The sequence below is a fragment of the Lissotriton helveticus genome, chromosome 8 (genome assembly GCF_964261635.1).
Source record: "Lissotriton helveticus chromosome 8, aLisHel1.1, whole genome shotgun sequence".
NCBI lineage: Eukaryota > Metazoa > Chordata > Amphibia > Caudata > Salamandridae > Lissotriton > Lissotriton helveticus.
The window spans coordinates 1,461,670,096-1,461,693,573 of NC_136069.1; the positions used below are offsets into that span (position 1 = coordinate 1,461,670,096).

Genomic DNA, 23,478 nt, shown 5'->3' on the forward strand with positions numbered 1-23,478 from the left:
GCAACCTTGGGACACCCGGAGGACCTGCCTGCTGAACCCTCTGGAAGACTGGGACTCCCATCAGCAGAGGCTCTGCTGCAACAACCCACCTGGTGCCAACCAGGAAGCTCCGGACCAGCCCACTGTGCACCCGCCGAGCCCGGGTCGGGCCCAACCAAACCAAGACCACAAAGACGTCCCCCGGCGACTGGGACCCAAAGTCCAGTGCCCAAAGACCCTCCTCGACGTACCAGCCGACGCCTGCAGACTCAGAACCAGGGGCCACCCCAACCGCGACCAGTGCCCGCTGGCTGTGCCACTTTTGTCCTATCCTTCTTTCCCCCTTGCCCTGAGCAAGTGACCAGGAGCCCAGCTCCCACAGCCGCGTGGCCTGATAGCCAGCAGCCACCAACCGGAGGCCCTCTGCCCCTCATTGGACAACATTGGGCCTAACTACCTCTGCACCCGGCCGCCCCTGTGCAGCTGAGGGTGAACCAACTGTACCTACCTGACCCTGTGGGACCCCTGAGTTTATGCCCAGAACCTTAACTTCACCAGTCGAGTACTCCCCTGGAAACCGGTAACTCACTTACCTGCCAATGGCTAACATTGACTGGTTTGACTCGAAAAAATCTTCTAAGTGTGAAGTTTTGGAAACTTAAAATATTCATATAAAATCAACCGAATTCCGAAGTACTCACCTGTGATCAGGAGAGAAGCCAGTACTGTACCATGTAGCCCAGTACTGAATTGCAAAAGTAATCTTTACCGGGTTTACTAGTAACCTGTATTTTCTTTATAGGAATCCATTGTCTGCTTTTCTATGAAATTTCTTGTGTCTACTCTTAAAAATTTGAATTATTCTTTAAAAATCACACGAAATACTGAAACGCAATTACCTACCTGTTTTGAGTTAAGACCCAAGTGCTGGCCCGAGGAGACCAGTGCTGTGTTACAAAAGTAACGCGATTGTACTTTACCTGCAACCTGAATTTTCTCCCATTGAATAACATTGCCAGAATGTCATTGAAAAGTTTCTAAGTGTGAACTTTTAAAACAGCTTTATATTAATGAAAATTCACTACAGTAACAAAAATGTTTTTGCTAATCTGGTTTCAGCTTAGACCCCAGGATTTAATCTAGGATCTAGTACTGGGACTACTAAAGTAATCTATATAGTAATCAACTGTACTTACATGTGGAAAACCCATTGAGCTCAATGCTATAGTGTGTTTTAGGAGTGTGTTGCTTACTGTCAATATTTTATTAATTGTGTGCGCAAACTTTATTGCTCCTTTGCAAAGTAATTACATGAGAGAACTCATAACAAGAAAAGTATATTTTTTATAACTGTTGGTTCTAAAAATAAAACAATTGGCCTGGAGATCAGTCCTTGAGTGTGTGAAACCTTTTGCTGACTCAGTGTGTACAACAAATGCTTTACACTGTCCTCTGGTACTGCCTTACTGCTCGACCAAGCTACCACTTTGGCGAGTAAGGTCAGTTCTGACTTTCACCTCTGTTATACCTCTGGGGATGGTGGACTCTATACACACTGTACTTCATTCTAGTCCAGTATATATAGAGCCATTTTCTCACACCCACACATCTCTCATCTCCTTTAAGGTACCTACCTCTTTGTACCCTTTTGCTGCCTTTCTCGTTTGCTCCTCCAACCCTCTCCCCTTCGCTGTCCTTACTTATTGTATTCCGTTCTGCCTACCTCCTCAGCTCATTCGTACTTTGTGTCTCCCTAGTACTTTCTTAACTTGGGTACACATCTTTTATCTCTTCCGTTTTTTTCATCCCCCTTCATTGGTTCTCACTCTACTCCATTCACAATTCCAATCTACTTCGTTGCTTCACTTCACTATGCATAATTCTCCCATCCTGCTTTTTTCTGTCTCTCTCTTTCGGTCTGCCTCTACGCTCGATTGCCTTTCTTCTCTCTGCCAATAGGTCTCGCGTTTGGGACCTTATAAGTGTGTAGCCATGCAACAGTTGGTGCTGTTGGAGGAAACATATTGTGCTGCATAACTAAATACTTATAAGGCCCCAAAGGCGAGAAGTTGGCTATGCCAATCCTTGTTAAGGAATATTTGTAGTTTTCAAAAGTTGAAAAACTTTTTGGGAGAAAAAGTGTCAATGTTATCCTATGAGGAAAAATTACTTTTGCAGCGTGAATCTTTCTGTATTCACTATGCTGTGCATTATTCCGCCATCTAGTGGTTGGGTCCGGAATAGTAGTCTTCTCTTTCCCCCCCCCCCTCCCCCGTGGCCCAGGTGGGCGTTGCCTTTGAAGCTTCTCCCTGCTCATCCTGGGGAAGGAGACCTAGCACCTCGCCCAGGATGTGCATTGTTGCAGGCCCAGGAGAGCCGCGGGCTCTCCACCCAGGGGTCCATCAACATGTCTGCTGTGTGGCAGCATCTGCAGCCACTCAGCCCAGACGTGGATTGTAGGCTAGGTTCTCAGGGGGCATCTCTAAGATGCCCCTGGTGCATTTTACATAAAATCCCACACTGGCATCAGTGCAGGTTTAATGTGCTGAGAAGTTTGGTACCAAACTTGTCAGTCTTCAGTGTAGCCATTATGGTGCTGTGGAGTTCATAATGACAACCTCCCAGCACCATATACTCTTAATGGCATCACTGCACTTACAGTGCCCAGGAATGGCCTTGGGTACTGTAGGGGCACAGGGCTCATGCACCTGTGCCCACATCTCTGGAATAGGGCAACCAGCTAGAGGGGTGACTGAAGTATGCCAGGGCAGTGGGTTCTGTGGGCATGGTACACAGGGATGTGTGCCATGTCGACTCTTGGTTTGGTTCTGTACTTAAACACTCAGCCTGCAACGGCAGTGTGTGGGTGTCAGGGTACAGGGCCCCTGAGGGTGGCACAATAAGTGCTGCAGTCCTCAGGGGTCTTCTCTGGTCACCATGCCCTGGTACCTAGGGTACCATTTAAAAGGGTCTGATAGGTGGCCAGAGATACCAATTGGGTTTTAGTTTCAACAGTTTTAGGGAAGGAGACCTGGGTAACTGGTTGGCAGGAACCCAGGGCACACTCAGTCAAAGCACATTAGCAGTTCAGAAAAAAGTGGGGGCATACCAATGCAAGAAAGATGGCACTTTCTCACAGTGCCTACCCCCGCTTGCAGGCGCTCGAACTGCCCCAGGGCTAGCTGAATGGTGGACAGGCAGTTGGGGGTTTAACTTTCCTGACACACCCGGTGCGAAGGACGGCGATTTGTAAGAAATATAACACTTACTCTACGTCCAGCTGCGCACTGTGCTCATCCCTCAAGCTGTGCCTTCTCCGCCCCCACTTCCAAGACCAAAAACTGTAAAATAAAACATGTTCACAAAATTCCCTGTTGGCACGCACATACAGTCCCTCCTCACGCCCCTACCAAAGGTATGAATTAACAGTGGCCTCCAGGTGCACAGCAGAAGGGTACGCCCACTCTTCCTCCAGTTGTACGCCAGGAGGGAGCACCTTCCCAAAAAAGCATTCGCTCACCGTGTGCTGTTGACAGGCGGCCATGATGCATTGGGTGGAGTTGCGTAGAGTTATACAGAGCATGGGGCACCGGGTTCATATCTAAATCATTCTGGTAGAGTGGCCCTTGGAGTCCGCTCCAGTCTCATTTTGCATGCAAACTGTGAATGCATAATATGCAGACTGCTTGTAGTTAAACAGACTTGTTGTCTTGAATGCAGGCGTTTTTGTTACTGACATGGCCAGTATCGATTTTATCCTTGCACGCTGCCTTATGTTTATGCCTGTGTCCGTTCTACCAGAGCAGACATCTTTCCGATTGAAGTTATGGGCATTTTTTATGAAATGGCACAGCCAGCATTTAACTCTAATCACTGGTATGCGCAGACGCGTTGCTGTCTGTATGTCCCCTGCAGTCCAGTTCCGATCTACCGCGCACAGTGGGAGAGTAGACGCCATGTGCGTGCACATCGCCTGTCCATGCACGCACATGGTTTGTCTCCCTATGCTAGCAAAAGCCATTACAATAGACTCGCCAAGGCGAAGTAGCGCATGCGCTGTCTTCGCTAGGCAAGACCTAAAAAAGGTGGTCGGTAGCTGCTTTGGCCTCTTGTGTCCTGAGAAAGGTCCTGAAATGACTACAGAGTCACATAGAAACGTGATTCAAGGCTTTATCCTGTCTCGCCTGGATTATGACAATTCACTTTATTTAGGCAGCCCTAAGTCAGCAACTAAAAAACGTCAAAATATTCAGAACGCTGCTGCCCGGATACTGTTCGGTATTCCAAAAATACATTCAGTAGGTGTTGTGCTCAAAACTCTTCACAGGCTACCCATAAGCTGCAGGGTACAATTCAAGGCACTACACATCATACATTGGACAAAGCTCAACACAGATCATTTTGTTCTTCAGCAACTGGCCAGTGTCTACCATGCCAACAGGGACTGTAGGTCAAACAACCTTGATCTGCTCCTTGTTATGTTATGTTATATGCCTTTTATATGGCGCAAATCAACTTCAGGTCTCTAAGCGCTTGTAAAGAAAAGTGAGCAAGTCACTAGGGCAGATGGAAAGGCAGCAGCGGTGGCAGAAATTACACAGTAGTTAATACCTCTCTAAATAGGAACGTTTTTAAATGTTTCCTAAAGGTGAGGAGAGACGGTTCTCTGTGCATGTACTCAGGTAAGTTATTCCAGATCTGCGGAAGAAAACCAGAAAATGCTCTACCCCCTTTAGATTTAGAGATGTATCTGGAAGGAGCTAAACGGCAGGCCTCAGATGACTGCAATGTCCGGCCAGGAACATATTTCTCCAGGCGATCTTTTAAATACCTAGGTGCCTGGCCATATATTGCCTTGTAGGCAATGCATAAGCCCTTAAACTGAGCTCTCTGTTTAATGGGAAGCCAGTGTAGTTTATATAGCAAAGGGGTAGCATGTGTCTTTCTAGGAAGTCTAAAAATGAGCCTAGCCGCATCATTCTGCACCACCTGGAATCTCCTGATAAGTTTCTGGGAAAGGCCAATGTAAAGGGCATTCCTGTAATCGAGCCTAGAGACGACAGTGGCAGAAACAATTGACTGTAATGACGATGTTGACAAGAGAGGAGCAAGTTTCCGTAACTGCCTTAGTAGTCCTATACAAGTTCCTACCACCGTGGTGACCTGGCTGGATATTGATAACTTCAAGGTCAATTTTCAAACCAAGGCTTTTTACAACCGGGACCGGTACTGGGACTGCACCAAGTTCCGGAGGCCAGAAAAGATCACACCTGGGACTATTACTAATTGGAATGACAAGCAATTTGGTCTTGTCAGGATCTATTTTCAGTGAATTGGCCGTCATCCAGTTCACTGTGAGTCTGAGCAGCTTTTTAACCGACTCAAGAGCCTGGCGGGAGTTTCTAATCCGGATAAGGAGTTTAGTATCGTCGGCGTAATTAAAGACCTGACAGTCCATATGTGTCGAAGTCTCCACAAGAGGTTGCAGATAGATATTACAAGCATTTACAATGCAACGGTTTCGCCTTTGGAGAAGTTAGAGCTATTGGCATTGTAAATGACAACATTTGTATTTATGTGTTGGTTTTGAAAACAGATAAATAAATTGCATTGTCATTTACATTGCCAATAGCTTAATCTCTCGCAAATGTGAGAACTATTGTACCCTACGGACGAGCTCAGCAGACAGCAATTACTACCACCCACACACACACCCAGAGCCAGCCACACACACCCAGAGCCAGCCACACACCCAGAGCCCGCCACACACACCCAGAGCCCCCCACACACACCCAGAGCCCCCCACACACACCCAGAGCCCCCCACACACACCCAGAGCCCCCCACACACACCCAGAGCCCCCCACACACACCCAGAGCCCCCCACACACACCCAGAGCCCCCCACACACACCCAGAGCCCCCCACACACACCCAGAGCCCCCCACACACACCCAGAGCCCCCCACACACACCCAGAGCCCCCCACACACACACCCAGAGCCCCCCACACACACACCCAGAGCCCCCCACACACACACCCAGAGCCCCTCCACACACACACCCAGACCCCCCCCACACACACCCAGACCCCCCCCACACACACCCAGACCCCCCCCACACACACCCAGACCCCCCACACACACACCCAGACCCCCCACACACACAACCAGAGCAGTCACACACACCCACTGGAGCAGACACACACCCACTGGAGCAGACACACACACTGGAGCAGACACACACACACACTGGAGCAGACACACACACACACTGGAGCAGACACACACACACACTGGAGCAGACACACACACACACTGGAGCAGACACACACACACACTGGAGCAGACACACACACTGGAGCAGACACACACACACACTGGAGCAGACACACACACACACTGGAGCAGACACACACACACACACACACACACACACACTGGAGCAGTCACACACACACACACACTCTGGAGCAGTCACACACACACACACACACCCAGGAGCAGTCACACACACACTCTGGAGCAGTCACATGCACGCACACACAGGAGCAGTCACACTCACACACTCGGGATCCCTCATGTGTAGACAGCGGGTGAGATCGTTGGTGTTTTCAAATATAGAAGAACGGGCAAAATGGAAGACTTTACTAAATGTGAATCTTTCCTAGTACTGACAAGATCCGTGAAATGCGTTTCCCTTCACTTATAATTTCCTGCTCATTTCTTTTGCGATACATAATATCCTCAAACAACGGAGCCTTCAAGGAAGCCTTAATTAATTTCATCCCAGAACCAACAATAAGCAACATCTGTCTCTGTCTTAGGCAATGAACATTTGGTATGACCATACTGACGTGGCAAGAAAATTTCTATGTGGCTTGACCCACACGTAATGTTTGGCATGCCGGGATTAATCACAACAAGAAGAAACATGAACTTAATCTGGTGTGACCATCACATCTTCTCTTTACATAACAACTTTGTAACTTGAAAAGCACCACCAGAAGTGACACTAAACTATGTCACCTACAGGCACCTTAAGAAATTAAACCTTTCAGCCCTTGAACATATCTCACTGAGACCTCATCTAACAAGCAATTAACACAGATAGCTAATGTCTACAACTAGCCTTCTAATGGCTCCAGCAAATACCAAAGAGGGCGTTCACTGACACAAAACACAGAATAAGGACTCCTAAGATCAATGAAATGATAAAGAAGCAAAATAAAAAAAGGTACAACCTAGCGGGAGGCACGCGGACAGCGGGAGGCGCACGGACAGCGGGAGGCGCACGGACAGCGGGAGGCGCACGGACAGCGGGAGGCGCACGGACAGCGGGAGGGGGGCGGGCAGGCTCACGGACAGCGGGAGGGGGGCGGGCAGGCTCACAGACAGCGGGAGGGGGGCGGGCAGGCTCACGGACAGCGGGAGGGGGGCGGGCAGGCTCACAGACAGCGGGAGGGGGGCGGGCAGGCTCACAGACAGCGGGAGGGGGGCGGGCAGGCTCACAGACAGCGGGAGGGGGGCGGGCAGGCTCACAGACAGCGGGAGGGGGGCGGGCAGGCTCACAGACAGCGGGAGGGGGGCGGGCAGGCTCACAGACAGCGGGAGGGGGGCGGGCAGGCTCACAGACAGCGGGAGGGGGGCGGGCAGGCTCACAGACAGCGGGAGGGGGGCGGGCAGGCTCACAGACAGCGGGAGGGGGGCGGGAACGGGGACACGAACAGCGGGGGGCAGGAACACACACACACTCTGGAGCAGTCACATACAAACACACACTCTGGAGCAGTCATACACATACACCCTGGAGCAGTCACACACACACACCCACACACACCCAGGAGCAGTCACACACACACACTCGGGATCCCTCATGTGTAGACAGCGGCTGAGATCGTTGGTGTTTTCAAATATAGAAGAACGGGCAAAATGGAAGACTTTACTAAATGTGAATCTTTCCTAGTACTGATAAGATCCGTGAAATGTGTTTCCCTTCACTTATAATTTCCTGCTAATTTCTTTTGCGATACATAATATCCTCAAACAACGGAGCCTTCAAGGAAGCCTTAATTAATTTCATCCCAGAACCAACAACTCACACTCACACTGGCCGTCACTCTCGCTCACGCCGCCGCTCACGCCGCCGCTCACGCCGCCGCTCACGCCGCCGCTCACGCCGTCGCTCACGCCGTCGCTCACGCCGTCGCTCACGCCGCAGCTCACGCCGTCGCTCTCGCTCACGCCGCCGCTCACGCCGTCGCTCTGTCACTCTCGCTCTGATGTCACTCTCGCTCTGATGTCACTCTCGCTCTGATGTCACTCTCGCTCTGATGTCACTCTCGCTCTGATGTCACTCATGCGGTCACTCATGCTGTCCGTCACACATACAGCTGTTGTGCGACCCCGCGCTTGCTATGAGCAACTGAATCGAGATTACTATTCTGCTAATGGTGTGTGCCAAGGTCCGCTTCCAGGTTGTGAAGTGAAGTTGTGAAACCAAATTTGGCCTCGATGTGGGTTAGACCTCAGCCCCCGGGACTACGAGTCCCAGAATGCAAAGAAAAATCCTACACTGGAGCAGCGAGTCATACGTGGACTTTGGAAGCCAGGCCAGCAGCTGTAAAGTTAATGGGGTGAGATTTAATGTTACCTTTTCGATGTGGGGGTAAAAGTCCTAGCATTTTGGAATGCGGAATGAAAATGCAATAGCGCCAACAGAAGCGCCCTCAAGAAGAGGGATCTTTTGATGGCAATATGCGCTAGTTCATTTTACTTACCAGAGGCGGATCCAATGATCTGCACGCTTCTGTGCACCGCCCACCCTCCCCCACCCCATGTGTCCACTGAAGGTACCAGTCTGATCGAAGATCTGCAGTGCAGTCTAGACTTTAACTCACACACTATAGCAGTTGTGATGTGACCCGATGGTGGAACCAAAGCAGCCCGACGATCACACCAGTCCCCAATGGCCACAACTCCCACCACAACATTCAGGTTGTAGTACTGGAGTTTTAGGTGGCATTGGCTTTTGTTTGTCTACTTGAATGGATCCTCTAGGTGTATCAGGATTTATCTGTGTGGAAACCTGGACTGCTTTTGGTTTTTCTTGAGGGTTGGACATAGTTGGGGGTTTTTTAGATTGTAGTGTTGGCCCTAGCTGTTTCTGTGCAGTAGTGCCTTTATTGCCACCCACGTTGGTAACTCCTAGTGTATTTTGTTTGGTCGAATTATTTAAGTGAGTGGACAGCTTAGCTATTTGTTTTTCGATATTCATTAATGATCGCTCCATTGGAAGTAAATGAATCTTGATCAGCTCCCCAATGCTGGCTAGCAGCTGCTTATTTGATTCACTTATATTACTCGCCCCCCCCCCCCGTCTGTAACATCTAAGTTAGGCGATGTTGAAGAAAGGTTGACAATAGATGTATTTGTAGAATTTAGGCCATTTTGTTTAGGAGGGGGTTTACGAGATCTTTGGTTCTTTGCAGGAGCTTTGACGGACTGTTGTTTTTGTTCATTCCTCTTCTTAACAATTTTTTGCTTCAGGATAGCTCCCTCCCTCCTCCCCATTTCCTGGTTTTTCGAGGATTCTAGTTGGGTTGGGGGTACAATTTGGGTTGGACTCATTACCAGGATGGGGGTTTTCTCTAGGTCTTCCCTTATCTCTGATTCCATTGAAAGTTGTGATGCAGAGAGATCTACATTATATGGGATGGTGTGGATGTCTGCGGGAACTTCCAGCAGAAGTGGTCCAATTGCTCCTGACTGTATTGGAGTTTTAGCTAACGCCAGTAGGCCCATTGAGGACCTTCGCGCTATGGCCAGATCTTGTGATACTCTTCTTTCTAGGAGAATTATGCCCTGATCAATCGCCTCATTGCCCTCGTAATAAATTGGTCTATCGGTCCTGTAACCTGGGCTAGCCCCTGGGCCGTCTTACTCCTACTTCCCCTTATGCTCATGATTTAGAATAGGTATCAACAATAATAACACAAATGACAGGGATGTAGAAAAATAATGAAATACGTATACCTAAAAGTTAAGAAAGAGCCATGTGGCCAAACATAAATTAAATACATACAATAAATAAATGCTACAAGGTGTAAAATCTCGGGGATGAAATGTTAATGGGGTGGCCCAGTCCAGTCTTACCCGGTCTTGAACGGGCTTAAACGGGCCCATACGGGCCCCTACGGGCCCCTACGGGCCCGCCCGGGCTCTGCCCGGCGTCCCGCGAGACGGTGGTAGTGACGCTTTTAAGCGCCTCCTGGCGCTTACAGGTGACGCAGCTCAACGCTAGGGCTTCTGGGGATTGTAGTCCGCCCCTCGCCGGTCTCCACTCGGCGGCCCCGCTCCAGATGGGCAAAGAGCGGCAGGGCAGCGGGAGACAGGCGGGCGGGAGCGCGAATCACGCAGAGGGTCAGAAGAAGATTTGCAGGTTCTGGCTACAACAAGGACAAGGAAGTTTCCCCCTCTCAATGGTGGTAGTGACGCTTTTAAGCGCCTCCTGGCGCTTACAGGTGACGCGGCTCACCGCTAGGGCTTCTGGGGATTGTAGTCCGCCCCTCGCCGGTCTCCACTCGGCGGCCCCGCTCCAGATGGGCAAAGAGCGGCAGGGCAGCGGGAGACAGGCGGGCGGGAGCACGAATCACGCAGAGGGTCAGAAGAAGATTTGCAGGTTCTGGCTACAACAAGGACAAGGAAGTTTCCCCCTCTCAATGGTGGTAGTGACGCTTTTAAGCGCCTCCTGGCGCTTACAGGTGACGCAGCTCACCGCTAGGGCTTCTGGGGATTGTAGTCCGCCCCTCGCCGGTCTCCACTCGTCGGCCCCGCTCCAGATGGGCAAAGAGCGGCAGGGCAGCGGGAGGCGGGCGGGAGCGCGAATCACGCAGAGGGTCAGAAGAAGATTTGCAGGTTCTGGCTACAACAAGGACAAGGAAATGTTTTTTAAAACGAAACATTTGTATCTAAATGTGTTTTTATGGTTTATGATCTTCAAAAATCGAATAAAGCTATCTTTGAATTGAATTGAACTAGTCCGATAGCCATCTTCCAAAACAAAAGTAAATGTTGTATAAAAGAAGGTGGCAAGAGGCACGAATAGAGGTAAATTTAGATCAAGGAGCCTAAGGGGGAGAATGGATAAAAAGCAGGAAGCACTGCAATCCGCCTTCCCAGATTTAAGTTTGCTTCCGTAGCAGAATCAAAGAGTTCAAGCACAACAGAGCAAGAAGGATGTGGGACTCTGCCCCATCCCCATTTTCCTCCACTTCAAAAGGGTAATAAAGAAAGCTTAAGGACAAGGACTTTATGGAGAAGGGACATTTTAACAAATCTCCCATTTTCAAATGCCAAGCTTTCCTCATTGTTTCACAACTATGATCATCTGAAAGGGATACATTTCAGTTAAAAAAAATAATTTAAAAGGCGAGTTGGAACACAGTGCTTTTCAGACAATTTTTTCAATCCATTCACCAGCATCAATACAAATGTACCCACTGACTCACTCCTACGAAGATGGAAAAATTCAGGACCGATTTTTTAAAATGTGGTGCTGGAATTCCACTCTAAACAGGTAGTAGCCATTCCCACGTTTTTCCCCTCCAAACCATACTCTCAAGGGGGAAAAGTTTGTCAAATACTGGATGCCAAGAAAGCCCAAAGATCTGTTTTTGGAAAGAAAAACCCATAATCATGATCATGATGCAGGACAGTGCTACAGTTAAGGGACATCTTCGTCACAGTTTATTCACATATCTGACCATGTGTTGTTCATTGGAACAGTTCAGCAGAAGTGCCCTTTAGGTGAATCTGTTTTTAGTGCATTACCACTAGACAAGAACATTATTTGGTCGGCATTTTCATAGTCACCTGTCTTCCAGGGGTCTGAAGCCATATTTTCCATGAGTTCTACAATTAAGAACAAAACAAGTATAAATAATAAAAAATTGTACAATAACTTAAATACCAAAGCAATGTCGAAATTATATTTCTACACTCTTTAACAGCCGACTACGCAAAAGAAGACTGGGCACTAAAACCTAGAGATCTAAGAACCATATGTTACAAGAGTGTGATTGCAGGCAGCCACAACCACTACCCACTTGCTGGTAGGAGACCCTCAAGTTCCCCCCGCTTTCCCCAAGTGGTCTGGAACCTACTTATTTCACGCTAATTATTTTGAACCAAACTTAACCCACTCTTTGTTGAATTTCTTAGTTTCTTCTCCTTTAAATTGTGATTCTTTGGCTTGTACAGCTTATGCTGGAATGCTCGGAGCGCAGACCAGAAAACAGTCCTATTTCCCCCTGCAAAGACAATTTTCACTGTCCAGACTCCATATAGATTAGTAATCCTAAAGAAAGTATAAAGTACTGAGTCTCCCAACCATTACATTTTCGCCCAGAATATCACACTCCATGCCACATTTACTTGTCAGTTTTAAAGTGAAAGTGTGCTGATTGCCCATGAGTTAAAAGGACCCCTGGATCATAAACGAAATGGTTACTTACCAGTACGAGTAGTTTTGCAGCTTCAAGAATTTTCTGGATTCACATGCTGTGCATTATTTTGCCACCTAGTGGTTGGGTCCGGAATAGTCTTTGTTCCTTTTCTTTAGGTCTCGCCTACGCAGCGCACATGCGCTGAATAGGACAACACTTTTTGATATCAATTCGCTTTTGGCCCCAAAAGATGCACGCATTGCATTGCTTTGAAAGGCAACGTGTGCACGTTAGACGATTCCCTTGCAGGAGTGAGCAGTGGCACCATGTGACAGCAATTATTTCGCGCGGCTGCTCGCTCCCGCAAGGGAATCACCCTCCCCCCGCCCTCCACTATCCGAGCCTTTAAGCCTCCCCTCCCCCGCCATTCCTAATGCGTAGAGTTAATACTAAAATCATGAGCGTTCAATAAGAAGTGCTGTCAGAAACACAGCGGTCAGATAGTCAACACTGAATTGAATTTTTGGCTCCAACATGAGGTGTTACTGCTATTTACAACCTTTGAGGATACAGTCGCCGAATACAAACAGTGGATACCTAAGTAAGAGGATGTAGCAGAGGTGGCAAACGTTAGCGTGCAAGGTAGAAAGGAGGCAGCAGGTAATGAAAGCTAATAATAATGGACATTTTATTGACTGCTGATTCATCGCATCCTGATGCATTACTAACAGATTATATTACCGAACGGACTAGCACTCTTATCAAACTTAGAAGGCAGACAGACCTCTCGAGATTCTTTCAAAATGTTGCGCACCTTATTTACACACTTTTTTTTATACTAACCATGTGACTTAAAATGTATCTTAATGTACGTATTAACCAAGCTGCCACCGTTGGATATCAGAGGGAAGTCGGCATTCATTTGCTAGCTTTACTGTGTGATGGCCGTGAGAAAGTGGCTTTATATATACTGGACCAGAAAAAGGTACAGTGTGTATAGAGTCCACAAACCCCAGAGGTATAAGGAATATGCTACTTACCAGTGTGCATCTGTTCTTGGCATGTAGGGATGCTGATATTCATATCTGTGCATAGATCGCCGCCTAGTGTTGGGTCCGGATGATTGCACATTGTTGTCCTGGAAGAGTCTTCGAATATCACAAGATAGGTGGCTCCTCCCTCGGACTACAGTGCGCATGGGCATCCTCTCCATCCTCAGATTGTTTTTCGCCATTGTGGCAGAGATGGAGTATAGTACAGTAAAAGATGTCCATGCAAAGAGTGAATGCTACAGCTGCAACAGGCACCGGGGAGGCGGGTGGGCGATATGAATATCAGCAGCCCTACATGCCAAGAACAGATGCATACTGGTAAGTAGCATATTCCGTTTGAGGCATGTGGGCTGCTGATTTCATATCTGCGCATAGAATGTATAGCAGTATCTCCCCAAGCGGTGGCTACCTGTGCCAGCTGCAGCAGTCTGAAAAAGAGTTTTGAGAACAGCTTGTCCTACAGCAGCTTGCTGTTTGGAATGTACATCTACACAATAATGTTTGGTAAATGTATGTATGTATGGTTGACCATGAGGCTGCTCTACAAATTTCGTGTAAAGGAATATTTCCTAGGAAAGCCATGGATGCCCCTAGTTTGCGTGTAGAATGTGCCCTAGGGGGAACTGTTAAGGTGCGTTTTGCCTTTAAATAACATATCTGAATGCACTGAACGATCCATCTGGCTATACCTGATTTTGAAATTGGGTTGCCTTTGTGTTGCGGTGCGAAAGCGACAAACAACGGATTTGTCTTTCGAACTGCTTTAGTTCTATCTGTATAGTATAGCAGAGCTCTTTTGACATCCAGAGTATGCAGGGCTCTTTCAGCTACTGTCTGTGGGTTCTGAAAAAAACACTGGCAGTTCTATTGCTTGATTTATGTAAAATGGGATATCACTTTTGGCATGAATTTTGGGTTTGTCCTGAGAACCACTCTATTTGCATGTACTTGAATGAATGGCTCTTGAATAGTTAGAAGAGTTAGTGAGCTGCAAGCCCTAAGTGAAGTAATCGCAACAAGGAAAGCCACCTTCCAAGTAAGAAATTGTAGTTTGCATGAGTGTAGTGGTTCAAAAGGTGGGCCCATAAGTCTGGTCAAAACGATGTTTAGATTCCAGACTGGTGAAGGTGGGTGTCTTGGTGGAATTACTCGTTTGAGTCCTTCCATAAATGCTTTAATTGCTAGCACTCTAAACAGTGAAAGGTGTTGCCTGTTTTGGAGGTATGCTGCTAACGCAGCTAAATGTATCCTGATGGATGAGTAGGCTAAATTGCAACATTGTAGGTGCAGTAGATAGCAAATAATGTTTTGTGTAGACGCATCTAATGGATTTATGTAGTCGTTTCTGAAGTAAATAACGAAACGTTTCCACTTAGCTGCGTAACATGCCCTGGCAGTTGGTCTTCTTGCCTCTTTGATAATATTCATGCAGTCTGGAGGCAAGTTGAGGTATCCAAACTCTAAGATTTCAGGAACCAGATCGCCAGGCTGAGCTGTTGAGGATCTGGGTGTTGGATTTTGCCATGGTTCAGGGTTCGAAGACTGGGTGTGAGTCGCAGTCTTTGATGAGGCACCACTGAGTTCTAGGAACGTTGTGTACCATGGCTGCCTCGCCCACGTTGGGGCGACTAGGATTAGCGTCAGCGAATGTTGGGGCGTTTTGCGTGCCACTAGCGGTATTAATGGAGCTGGGGGGAAAGCGTATGCAAATTTGCCGGACCAGTTCATCCATATCGCATTGCCCTGCGGATGTGGGAACCTGGCGGCAAAGTACTGGCATTTTGCGTTTGCTTGTGGCAAACAGATCTATTTCCAGGTGTCCCCACTGCCGGAAGAGTGGTTGGAGCACATTGGGGTGAATCTCCCATTTGTGCATCTGTTGACTGTGTTCTGCTGAGCAGGTCGGCTACCTGATTGTCCTTGCCTGGGAGGTGCTCTGCCATGAGAAACATGTTCCTCTGAATGGCCCACTTCCACACGCTCCCTCCCTGCTTTTTAATATAATACATAGCTGTCATGTTGTCCGTTCGGATCAACACAGTCTTGTTGCATAAGTGTTTCCTGAACGCTTTTAGGGCTAGGAAGATTGCCATTAGCTCTAGTAGATTGATGTGCATCTTCTTTTGTTCTATTGTCCATAGACCTTGGACTGTGTAATGCAGGACATGGGCTCCCCATCCTAGCAGGGATGCGTCCGCTGTAAGTACTATTTGTGGGACAGGCTCCTGGAACAGTCGACCTTTGCAAAGGTTTTGTGGATTCCACCAATGCAGAGAGTTGTATGCACGACTTGTCACCAACACTAGGTCTTTTAACTGTCCCTGAGCCTGGTTCCACTGCCTTGCTAGGCACTCTTGTAGCGGACGCATGTGCAGTCTGGCATAAGGGACTATAAATATGCACGAGGCCATCATGCCGATCAGTTGCATAAACAGTCGAGCTGGCAATGAGTGTTGTGGTCTGAACCTTTGGATTAACATTTGTATACTGTTGATCCGTGCTGCGTTGGGGTATGCCTTTGCCGCTAGTGTATCTATTGTCGCTCCCAGGTACTGTTGGACGTGGGAGGGTTGCAGATGTGACTTTGGTAGTTTAGTGAGAAGCCTAGACTGTGCAGGAGACATGTGGCTGGCACATTGCTGGGACGATGGTGCGTGTATTAGCCAATCGTCCAGATATGGGTACACATGAATGTGTTGCCTCCTGAGATGTGCCGCCACTGTTCCTAGGCATTTGGTGAACACCCGTGGAGCTGTTGCGACACCGAATGGTAGGACTTTGAACTGGTAGTGTTGTCCTTGAATTGTAAACCTTGGGTACTTTCTGTGAGCAGGGTGTATTGGTATATGAAAGTATGCGTCTTTGAGGTCTAGAGTTGCTAGGAAGTCTCCCTGACGCAGCAATGGCAAGACTTGTTGCAAAGTGAGCATGTGGAAATGCTCTGATAAAATGTACAGGTTGAGGGGCCTGAGGTCCAATATTGGTCTGAGTGAACCGTCCTTCTTGGGAATGTGTATTAGACTTGTATGTGGAGGGTTGCTGTGATGCATTACCTCACGCTCCTTCGCTATAAGTGGAGCGACGAAAGGAGCCCCTGTGTTGCTGGGACTGAAGAGCTCCCATAGACTTTGCAGTCTGTGTCCTTTTTCATTTTGTCCAGAATTGAGTCAACTGCTGGACCAAACAAAAAATCTAGATTTATAGGCTGGTTAAGGATTGTGGCCTGTACCTCATTTTTAAATCCAGAAATGCGAAGCCATGCATGCCTACTAAGCAGTACGCTTGTGTTGATAGATCTGGCAGCTGTATCTGCAGCATCTAGAGCGCATTTAATGGAGGCATTGGTGATGAGCTTTCCTTCCTGTATAAGTTCATCTGCCTGGTCTTTGTAGGGCTCAGGTAAGTGTTGGAGAAGTTCCTCTAAAGTATCGTAGTGTGCCCTGTCATATCTGGCTAGCAAGGCCTGAGTATTGGCTATTCTCCATGAGTTTGCTGCTTGAGCTGCCACTCTCTTGCCTGATGCTTCTAAAATTTTGGACTCCTTGTGAGGAGGAGGAGCCTCTCCAGTAGTTTGGGAATTAGCACGCTTTCGTGCGTTGGATACCACTAACGAGTCTAAAGGTAGTTGGCCCTTGATGTAAGTAGGGTCTACTAGTGCTGGCCTATACTTTTTTCTATCCTTGGGTTAATGACACGTGCCCTAGCAGTGTCCTTAAAAATGTCATTTGCATGCTTTAGGACGCCCTTTAACATGGGGAGTGTTTAGACACTTTTTTCTGATGTAGCTAGCGTTTCAAATAGAAAATCATCTTCCACAGCATCCGACTGCATGTCTACATGATGGTAGGTTGCTGCTCTATCAAAGAGTTAAAAGCTACTGTGTCTTCTGTGGGTGATGGTTTTACAGGTTATACCGTAGGGTCTGTAATGGGTAGAGTCCCCTCATTGTCTGGCTCCCCCCCCCCATGGTTGTAAATTGGGGTCCACATATGGGTCTTGTGGGTATCCGAAACCCCCTTCTGCATCCTGATCCTCATCTAGGTTGTGGTCAGAGTGTGCAGGTGAGTATGGGGCATGTGGAGTAGTAGGCATACCAGGCGAGATAGGTTGGAAGCGAATAGGAGAGGTTAGCACAGTCCCTTTTCTTTTTGAGAGGAATACTAGAAAAGTCTTCAGCAGGGACTGGTCTTTTCTTCTTTGTGTAAACAGTCACTTTCCCAGTATCTGGGTCAAAATAAATTTTGGATTGATCTTTTGTGGAGGGGTCTGGATGGATGAGCTCCTCTTCCACAGTCTTTTGCTTCGGCGCCAATGTCTTTGGTTTGACTTTTTTCAGGTCGATGTCTTTGGTTGTTTCGACTGTTTTCAGTGCCTGTGGTGTTTTTTGCGGATGACCGACTGTTTTTGTCGGTCTGGTATCTTTTATCGGTTTCACCACTTTTATTGGACCGAGGTCATCAACGGTTCGGTAACTTGTTTTGGCTTTTGAGGGGTCTTTGGAGCCTGCGTCTTCGGCCCGATGCCCCTCTTCGGCTCGATGGCCTTCGACTCGATGTGTTTGGTCTTCGGAACCTTAGGTTTCGGTTCGACAACCGTTTTGGGCGTTGCCCTTTTGTCCTCGGTGACTGTTTTTTTCCCTTTTTCGACGGTCGAAGTCGATTTGGTTGATTCTACAGCCTTTGGCTTCGAAGGATTTTCTGGTATGGTGGCCTTCGGCTCGGCGCCCTTTGGTTTTGTGCCGCTCGGTTCGACAACGTTCGGTCCGAAGACGGACGTGTCGATTATTTTCGGTTTCGATGGAGCCGGCCTTGGATTATGCGTCTCAGAAGGCTCTTTTTGTACGTTCTTAGCAGGGCGGTATGGCGGGGCTTAGGAACCAGTATTTAGATCTTGGCTAAGGCTTGATGGCGATGCCTCGACCTGAGTCTCTAATAGGGGTGTAGTGTCTATATGGGGCGGTGTACTCACGGTTCGCCCCTCGTTGTCATCGGAGTCGTCTTAGACAGCTACGATGTCATGTTCATAGTCTTCGATATCGATGATTTCTTCCTGTTCGTCGATATAATATTCAGAGTTGTGCTCGGAGTATTGGTCTTCTAGATCTGAGTCTTCGGCGCGTGCTAGTTCTTCCTCATCGTCAAAGATATTCTCGGGCTCCGGTGCCAACCTCTGCATTTCTTGCCTCGCCGCCCGTCGATTCCGAATAGTCTTTTTGGATCGGAACTGGGCACAAGCTAGACAATTATCTTCATTATGATCTGGGGATAGACATTTGTTGCACACTGGATGCTTATCTGTGTGCAGGAATTGTGAGTTTGCTCTGCGGGCAGTACTTGAATTGACTTCGTTCCATCGACCGCCGGTCCACGTGGCGTCGAGAAGGCCTAACTGCCCGATTTAACGACCGGAGTGCAAACAAACGTTGAAGTACTTCGGTACAGATCGGAACAATACAGACGCAAACGAAGGCCTTTTAGAAAGTTTTCTTTGATTCCGAACTTGGAGTGCTGGAAGTTACATCCGAAACCAATGGCGAAAAAAAACAATCTGAGGATGAAGAGGATGCCCATGCGCACTGTAGTCCGAGGGAGGAGCCATTTATCTCGTGATACTTCGAAGACTCTTCCAGGACATCAATGTGCAATCATCCGAACCCAACACTAGGCGGCGATCTATGCACAGATATGAATTCAGCAGCCCACATGCCTCGAACCAGAGGTTAAAGCCAGGTGTGAACTTACTCTCTAAAGTGGTAGCTTGGTCGAGCAGTAAGGCAGTACCAGAGGACAGTGTAAAGCATTTGTTGTACACTCTCAGTCAGCAAAAGGTTTCACACACTCAAAGACTGAACTCCAGGCCAATTGTTTTTATATCAAAGATATCGTTGTTTTATTTTTAGAACCAACAGGTTTTAAAATATACTGGTCTCAATATGAGAGGTCTCAGATGAGTACTTTGCAGAAAAGCAATAAACTTTGTAAACACAATAGGTACAGGGGTTACAGTAGGCAACACAATTCTACACACAATTTAGCATTGAGCTCAATGGGTTTTTCTACATAAACACAGTTGATTACTTTATAGATTACTTTGGTAGTTCCAGGACTGGATCCTAGATTAAGTCCTGGGGTCTAAGCTGAAAACAATTTAGTAAAAATGTTTTAGTTATTGCAGTGATTTTTCAGGAATATAAAGCTATTTTAAAAGTTCACACTTAGAAACTTTTCAACAGAAAACTGGCAATGTTTTCCAATGGGAGAAAATTTAGGTTGCAGGTACAGTACGATTACGTTACTTTTGTAATCCAGTACTGGGCTCCTAGGTCCAGCACTGGAGTCTCAACTTAAAACAGGTAAGTAATTACGTTTCAGTATTTGGTATGATTTTTAAAGAATATTTCAAGTTTTCAAAAGTAGAAATTTAATTAAAAAGCAGACAATGAATTCCTATAAAGAAAATACAGGTTACTAGTAAACCCGGTAAGGATTACTTTTGCAATTCAGTACTGGGCTACAAGGTACAGTACTGGCTCCTCTCCTGATCACAGGCGAGTACTTCGGAATTCGGTTGATTTTATATGAATATTTTAAGTTTCCAAAACTTCACACTTAAAAGATTTTTTCGAGTCAAACCAGTCAATGTTATCCAATGGCAGGTAAGTGAGTTACTGTTTTCCAGGTGAGTACTCAACTGGTAAAGTTAAGGTTCTGGGCACAGACTCAGGGGTCCCCCAGGGTCAGGTAGGTACAGTTGGTTCACACTCAGCGGCACAGCGGCGGCCGGGTGCAGAGGTAGTTAGGCCCAATGTTATCCAAGGAGGGGCAGGGGGCCTCCGGTTGGTGGCTGCTGGCTATCAGGCCACGCGGCTGTGGGAGCTGGGCTCCTGGTTACTTGCTCAGGACAAACGGGGAAGTAAGATAGGTCAAAGGTGGCACAGCCAGTGGAACTCGGGCGGCTAGGTGCAGGGTGCTATTGAGCCGTCGGGCGCTCAATGTTATTCAATGGGAAAGGTAACAAATGAACAAAGGCCGCAGGCTCTGGGACAGAGACTCTTCAGGGGCGACCACCACTTCGAGAGGTAAGTTGGGATCTTGGAGCACAGGTAGGTATCCCAAAGGAAGGTACAGGGGGCTGTAGGGTGGAAGGGTGTCTTTAGGTGTCGGGAAAGCTTACCCTTAGCTGGTCGCGGTTGGAGGGGCCCCTGGTTCTGAGTCTGCAGGCGTCGCCTGGTTCGTCAAAGAGGATCTTTGGGCACTGGACTTCGGGTCCCAGTCGCCGGGGGAACATCCTCTTGGTCTTGGATCACTCGGGCACAGGCCGAGCTCGGTGGGTGCAGAGTGGGCTGGTCCGGAGCTTCCTGGCTGGCACCAGGGGGGTTGTTGCAGCACAGCCTCTGCTGATGGGAGTCCCAGTCTTTTAAGAGGGTCAAGGCAGGCAGGTCCTCTGAGTGTCCCAAGGTTGCTGTCCACAGGAGTCGCCGGGATTTAGCCAGGAGCAGCTTACAGGATCGACAGGCCGGTAGGGCTGGAGCCAAGTCAGTTGTTGTCGTCCTGTTAGCAGCTACACGGCGGGTCTTCTTCCTCTTGATCTTCTTTCTTCTTTTCGTATCAGGATCTGAGGAAGGAAGGTTCATGGTACCCCTAAATATTAATTTAGGGGCGTTACAGATAGGGTAAGGGCAGGGACCAATAGGTCCCTGTCCTGGGGTGGGTACACCCCCTAGCCTGCTCCTCTCCTGTGGGAGTGGGGCAGGAGCCTAGCTGTGATTGGGCAGGGCTCCCCATCTTGAAGATGGCTGGAGCCCAGGGTTGTGCTTCACCTCGCCTCTCCCACCTGAGGGGTGGGGTTGGCACAGGCTGGCACACCCCCCTTCCTGACATAGTTCTTCCTGCCAGAGTGGGGGTCAGGACTGGTGGGGGCCAGTTGCTGGGTACAGCAAATGGTCTGGAGAAGCTCACAGAGGCGGCATGCCTTTGAAGCTTCCCCCTGCCCATCCTGGGGGAGGAGACCTAGCACCTCGCCCAGGATGTGCATTGTTGCAGGCCCAGGAGAGCGGGAGGCTCTCCACCCAGGGGTCCAGCAACATGTCTGTTGTGTGGCAGCCTCTGCAGCCACTCAGCCAGGCGTGGATTGTAGGTTAGGGTTTCAGAGGGCATCTCTAAGATGCCCTCTGGTGCATTTTACATTAAATCTCACACTGGCATCAGTGCAGGTTTAATGTGCGGAGATGGTTGGTACCAAACTTGTCAGTCTTCAGTGTAGCCATCATGGTGCTGCGGTGTTCGTAATTACAACCTCCCAGCACCATATACTCTTAATGGCAGCACTGCGCTTACAGTGCCCAGGAATGGCCCTGTGTACTGTAGGGGCACAGGGCTCATGCACCTGTGCCCACACCTCTGGCATAGGGTACCCAGCTAGAGGGGTGACAGACGTATGCCAGGGCAGTGGGTTCTGTGGGCATGGCACACAGGGATGTGTGCCATGTCGACTCTTTGTTTGGTTCTGTACTTAAACACTCAGCCTGCAAAGGCAGTGTGTGGGTGTCAGGATACAGGGCCCCTGAGGGTGGCACAATAAGTGCTGCAGCCCTCCGGGGTCTCTCTGGTCACCATGCCCTGGGTACCTAGGGTACCATTTACTAGGGGCTGACAGGTGGCCAGAGATGCCAATTGGGTATTAGTTTCAACACAGTTTTAGGGAAGGAACACAGGCCCTGGGTACCTGGTTGGCAGGAGCTCAGGGCACACTCAGTCAAAGCACATCAGCAGTTCAGAAAAAGTGGGGCATACCAATGCAATAAAGATGGCACTTTCTCAAACAACCCCCCCCCCCAAACGAAAGGTGATGAGACTAACCTTGCCCTAGGGAGTCTTCATTGTCTAAATGGAAGAACCTGGAAAGTCCATCTGCATTGGCATGGGCAGTCCCTGGTCGGTGTTCCACTTCAAAGTCCATACCCTGTAGGGAGATGGACCATCTCAATAGTTTTGCATTTCCCCCTTTCATCTGCATTAGCCATCCGAGAGGTGTCACTTTGAACCAGGAAGTGAGTTCCAAACAAGTAGGGCCTCAACTTCTTCAGAGAGCAAACCACAGCAAAGGCCTCCCTCTCAAAGGCACTCCAACGCTGCTCTCTGGGGAGTAGCCTCCAGCTTATAAAAGCAACAGGTTGGTCTTGGCCTTCCTCAGTGATCTGAGAGAGGACCGCTCCTATCCCCAGCTCTGAGGCATCAGTCTGCACTATTAACTGCTTGGAGTAGTCTTGTGCTTTTAGAATGGGTGCTGAGCACATTGCTTCTTTCAGGGTGTCAAAAGCCTTTTGGCAGCTAGCAGTCCAGTTTACTTTCTTGGGCATTTTATTGGATGTGAGTTCTGTGAGGGGAGTCGCAATGGACCCATATCCCTTCATAAACTTCCTGTAGTATCCAGTCAAGCCAAGGAATGCTTGGACTTGGGTCTGGGTGATTGGAGCTGCCCAGTCCACGATACTCTGGATCTTGGGCTGTAAGGGTTGGACCTGGCCTCCACCAACAAGGTGGCCCAAGTACACCACAGTGCCCTGCCCTATCTGGCATTTGGATGCCATGATAGTCAGTCCTGCAGATTGCAGGGCTTGTAGAACCCTCCCAAGGCGGATCAGGTGGAGCTAAAGACAGCAATTTCATCAAGATAAGCCGCACTAAAGGACTCCAATCCAGTCAGGACTTTGTTCACCAACCTCTGGACAGTGGCAGGGGCATTCTTTAACACAAAAGGCATTACAGTGAACTGATAGTACCCATCAGGGGTGGAGAATGCAATTTTCTCTTTGGCTCCTGGGGTCATGCCAATCTGCCAGTACCCTGCAGTTAAATCAAAGGTACGGAGGAATTTGGCTGCCCCTAGCTTGTCTATCAACTCAACTGCTCTTGGAATGGGGTGTGCATCCGTCTTGGTGACAGAGTTGAGTCCTCTATAGTCCACACAGAACCTCATCTCTCTTTCCACCCTTGTTGATGAGGT

The 23,478-nt window shown here is 48.5% G+C and overlaps 1 protein-coding gene across 1 annotated transcript in view; it reads right to left on the reverse strand.

Annotated features, from left to right (window-relative positions):
* Positions 1 to 23,478, reverse strand: part of SCAF4 (SR-related CTD associated factor 4) — a 1,013,644-nt gene that overhangs the window by 878,939 nt on the left and 111,227 nt on the right. The window contains exon 6 of the mRNA XM_078658400.1: positions 11,850 to 11,888. Within this exon, the coding sequence (XP_078514526.1) occupies positions 11,850 to 11,888 (39 nt within the window). The remainder of the gene's footprint in view (positions 1 to 11,849; positions 11,889 to 23,478) is intronic.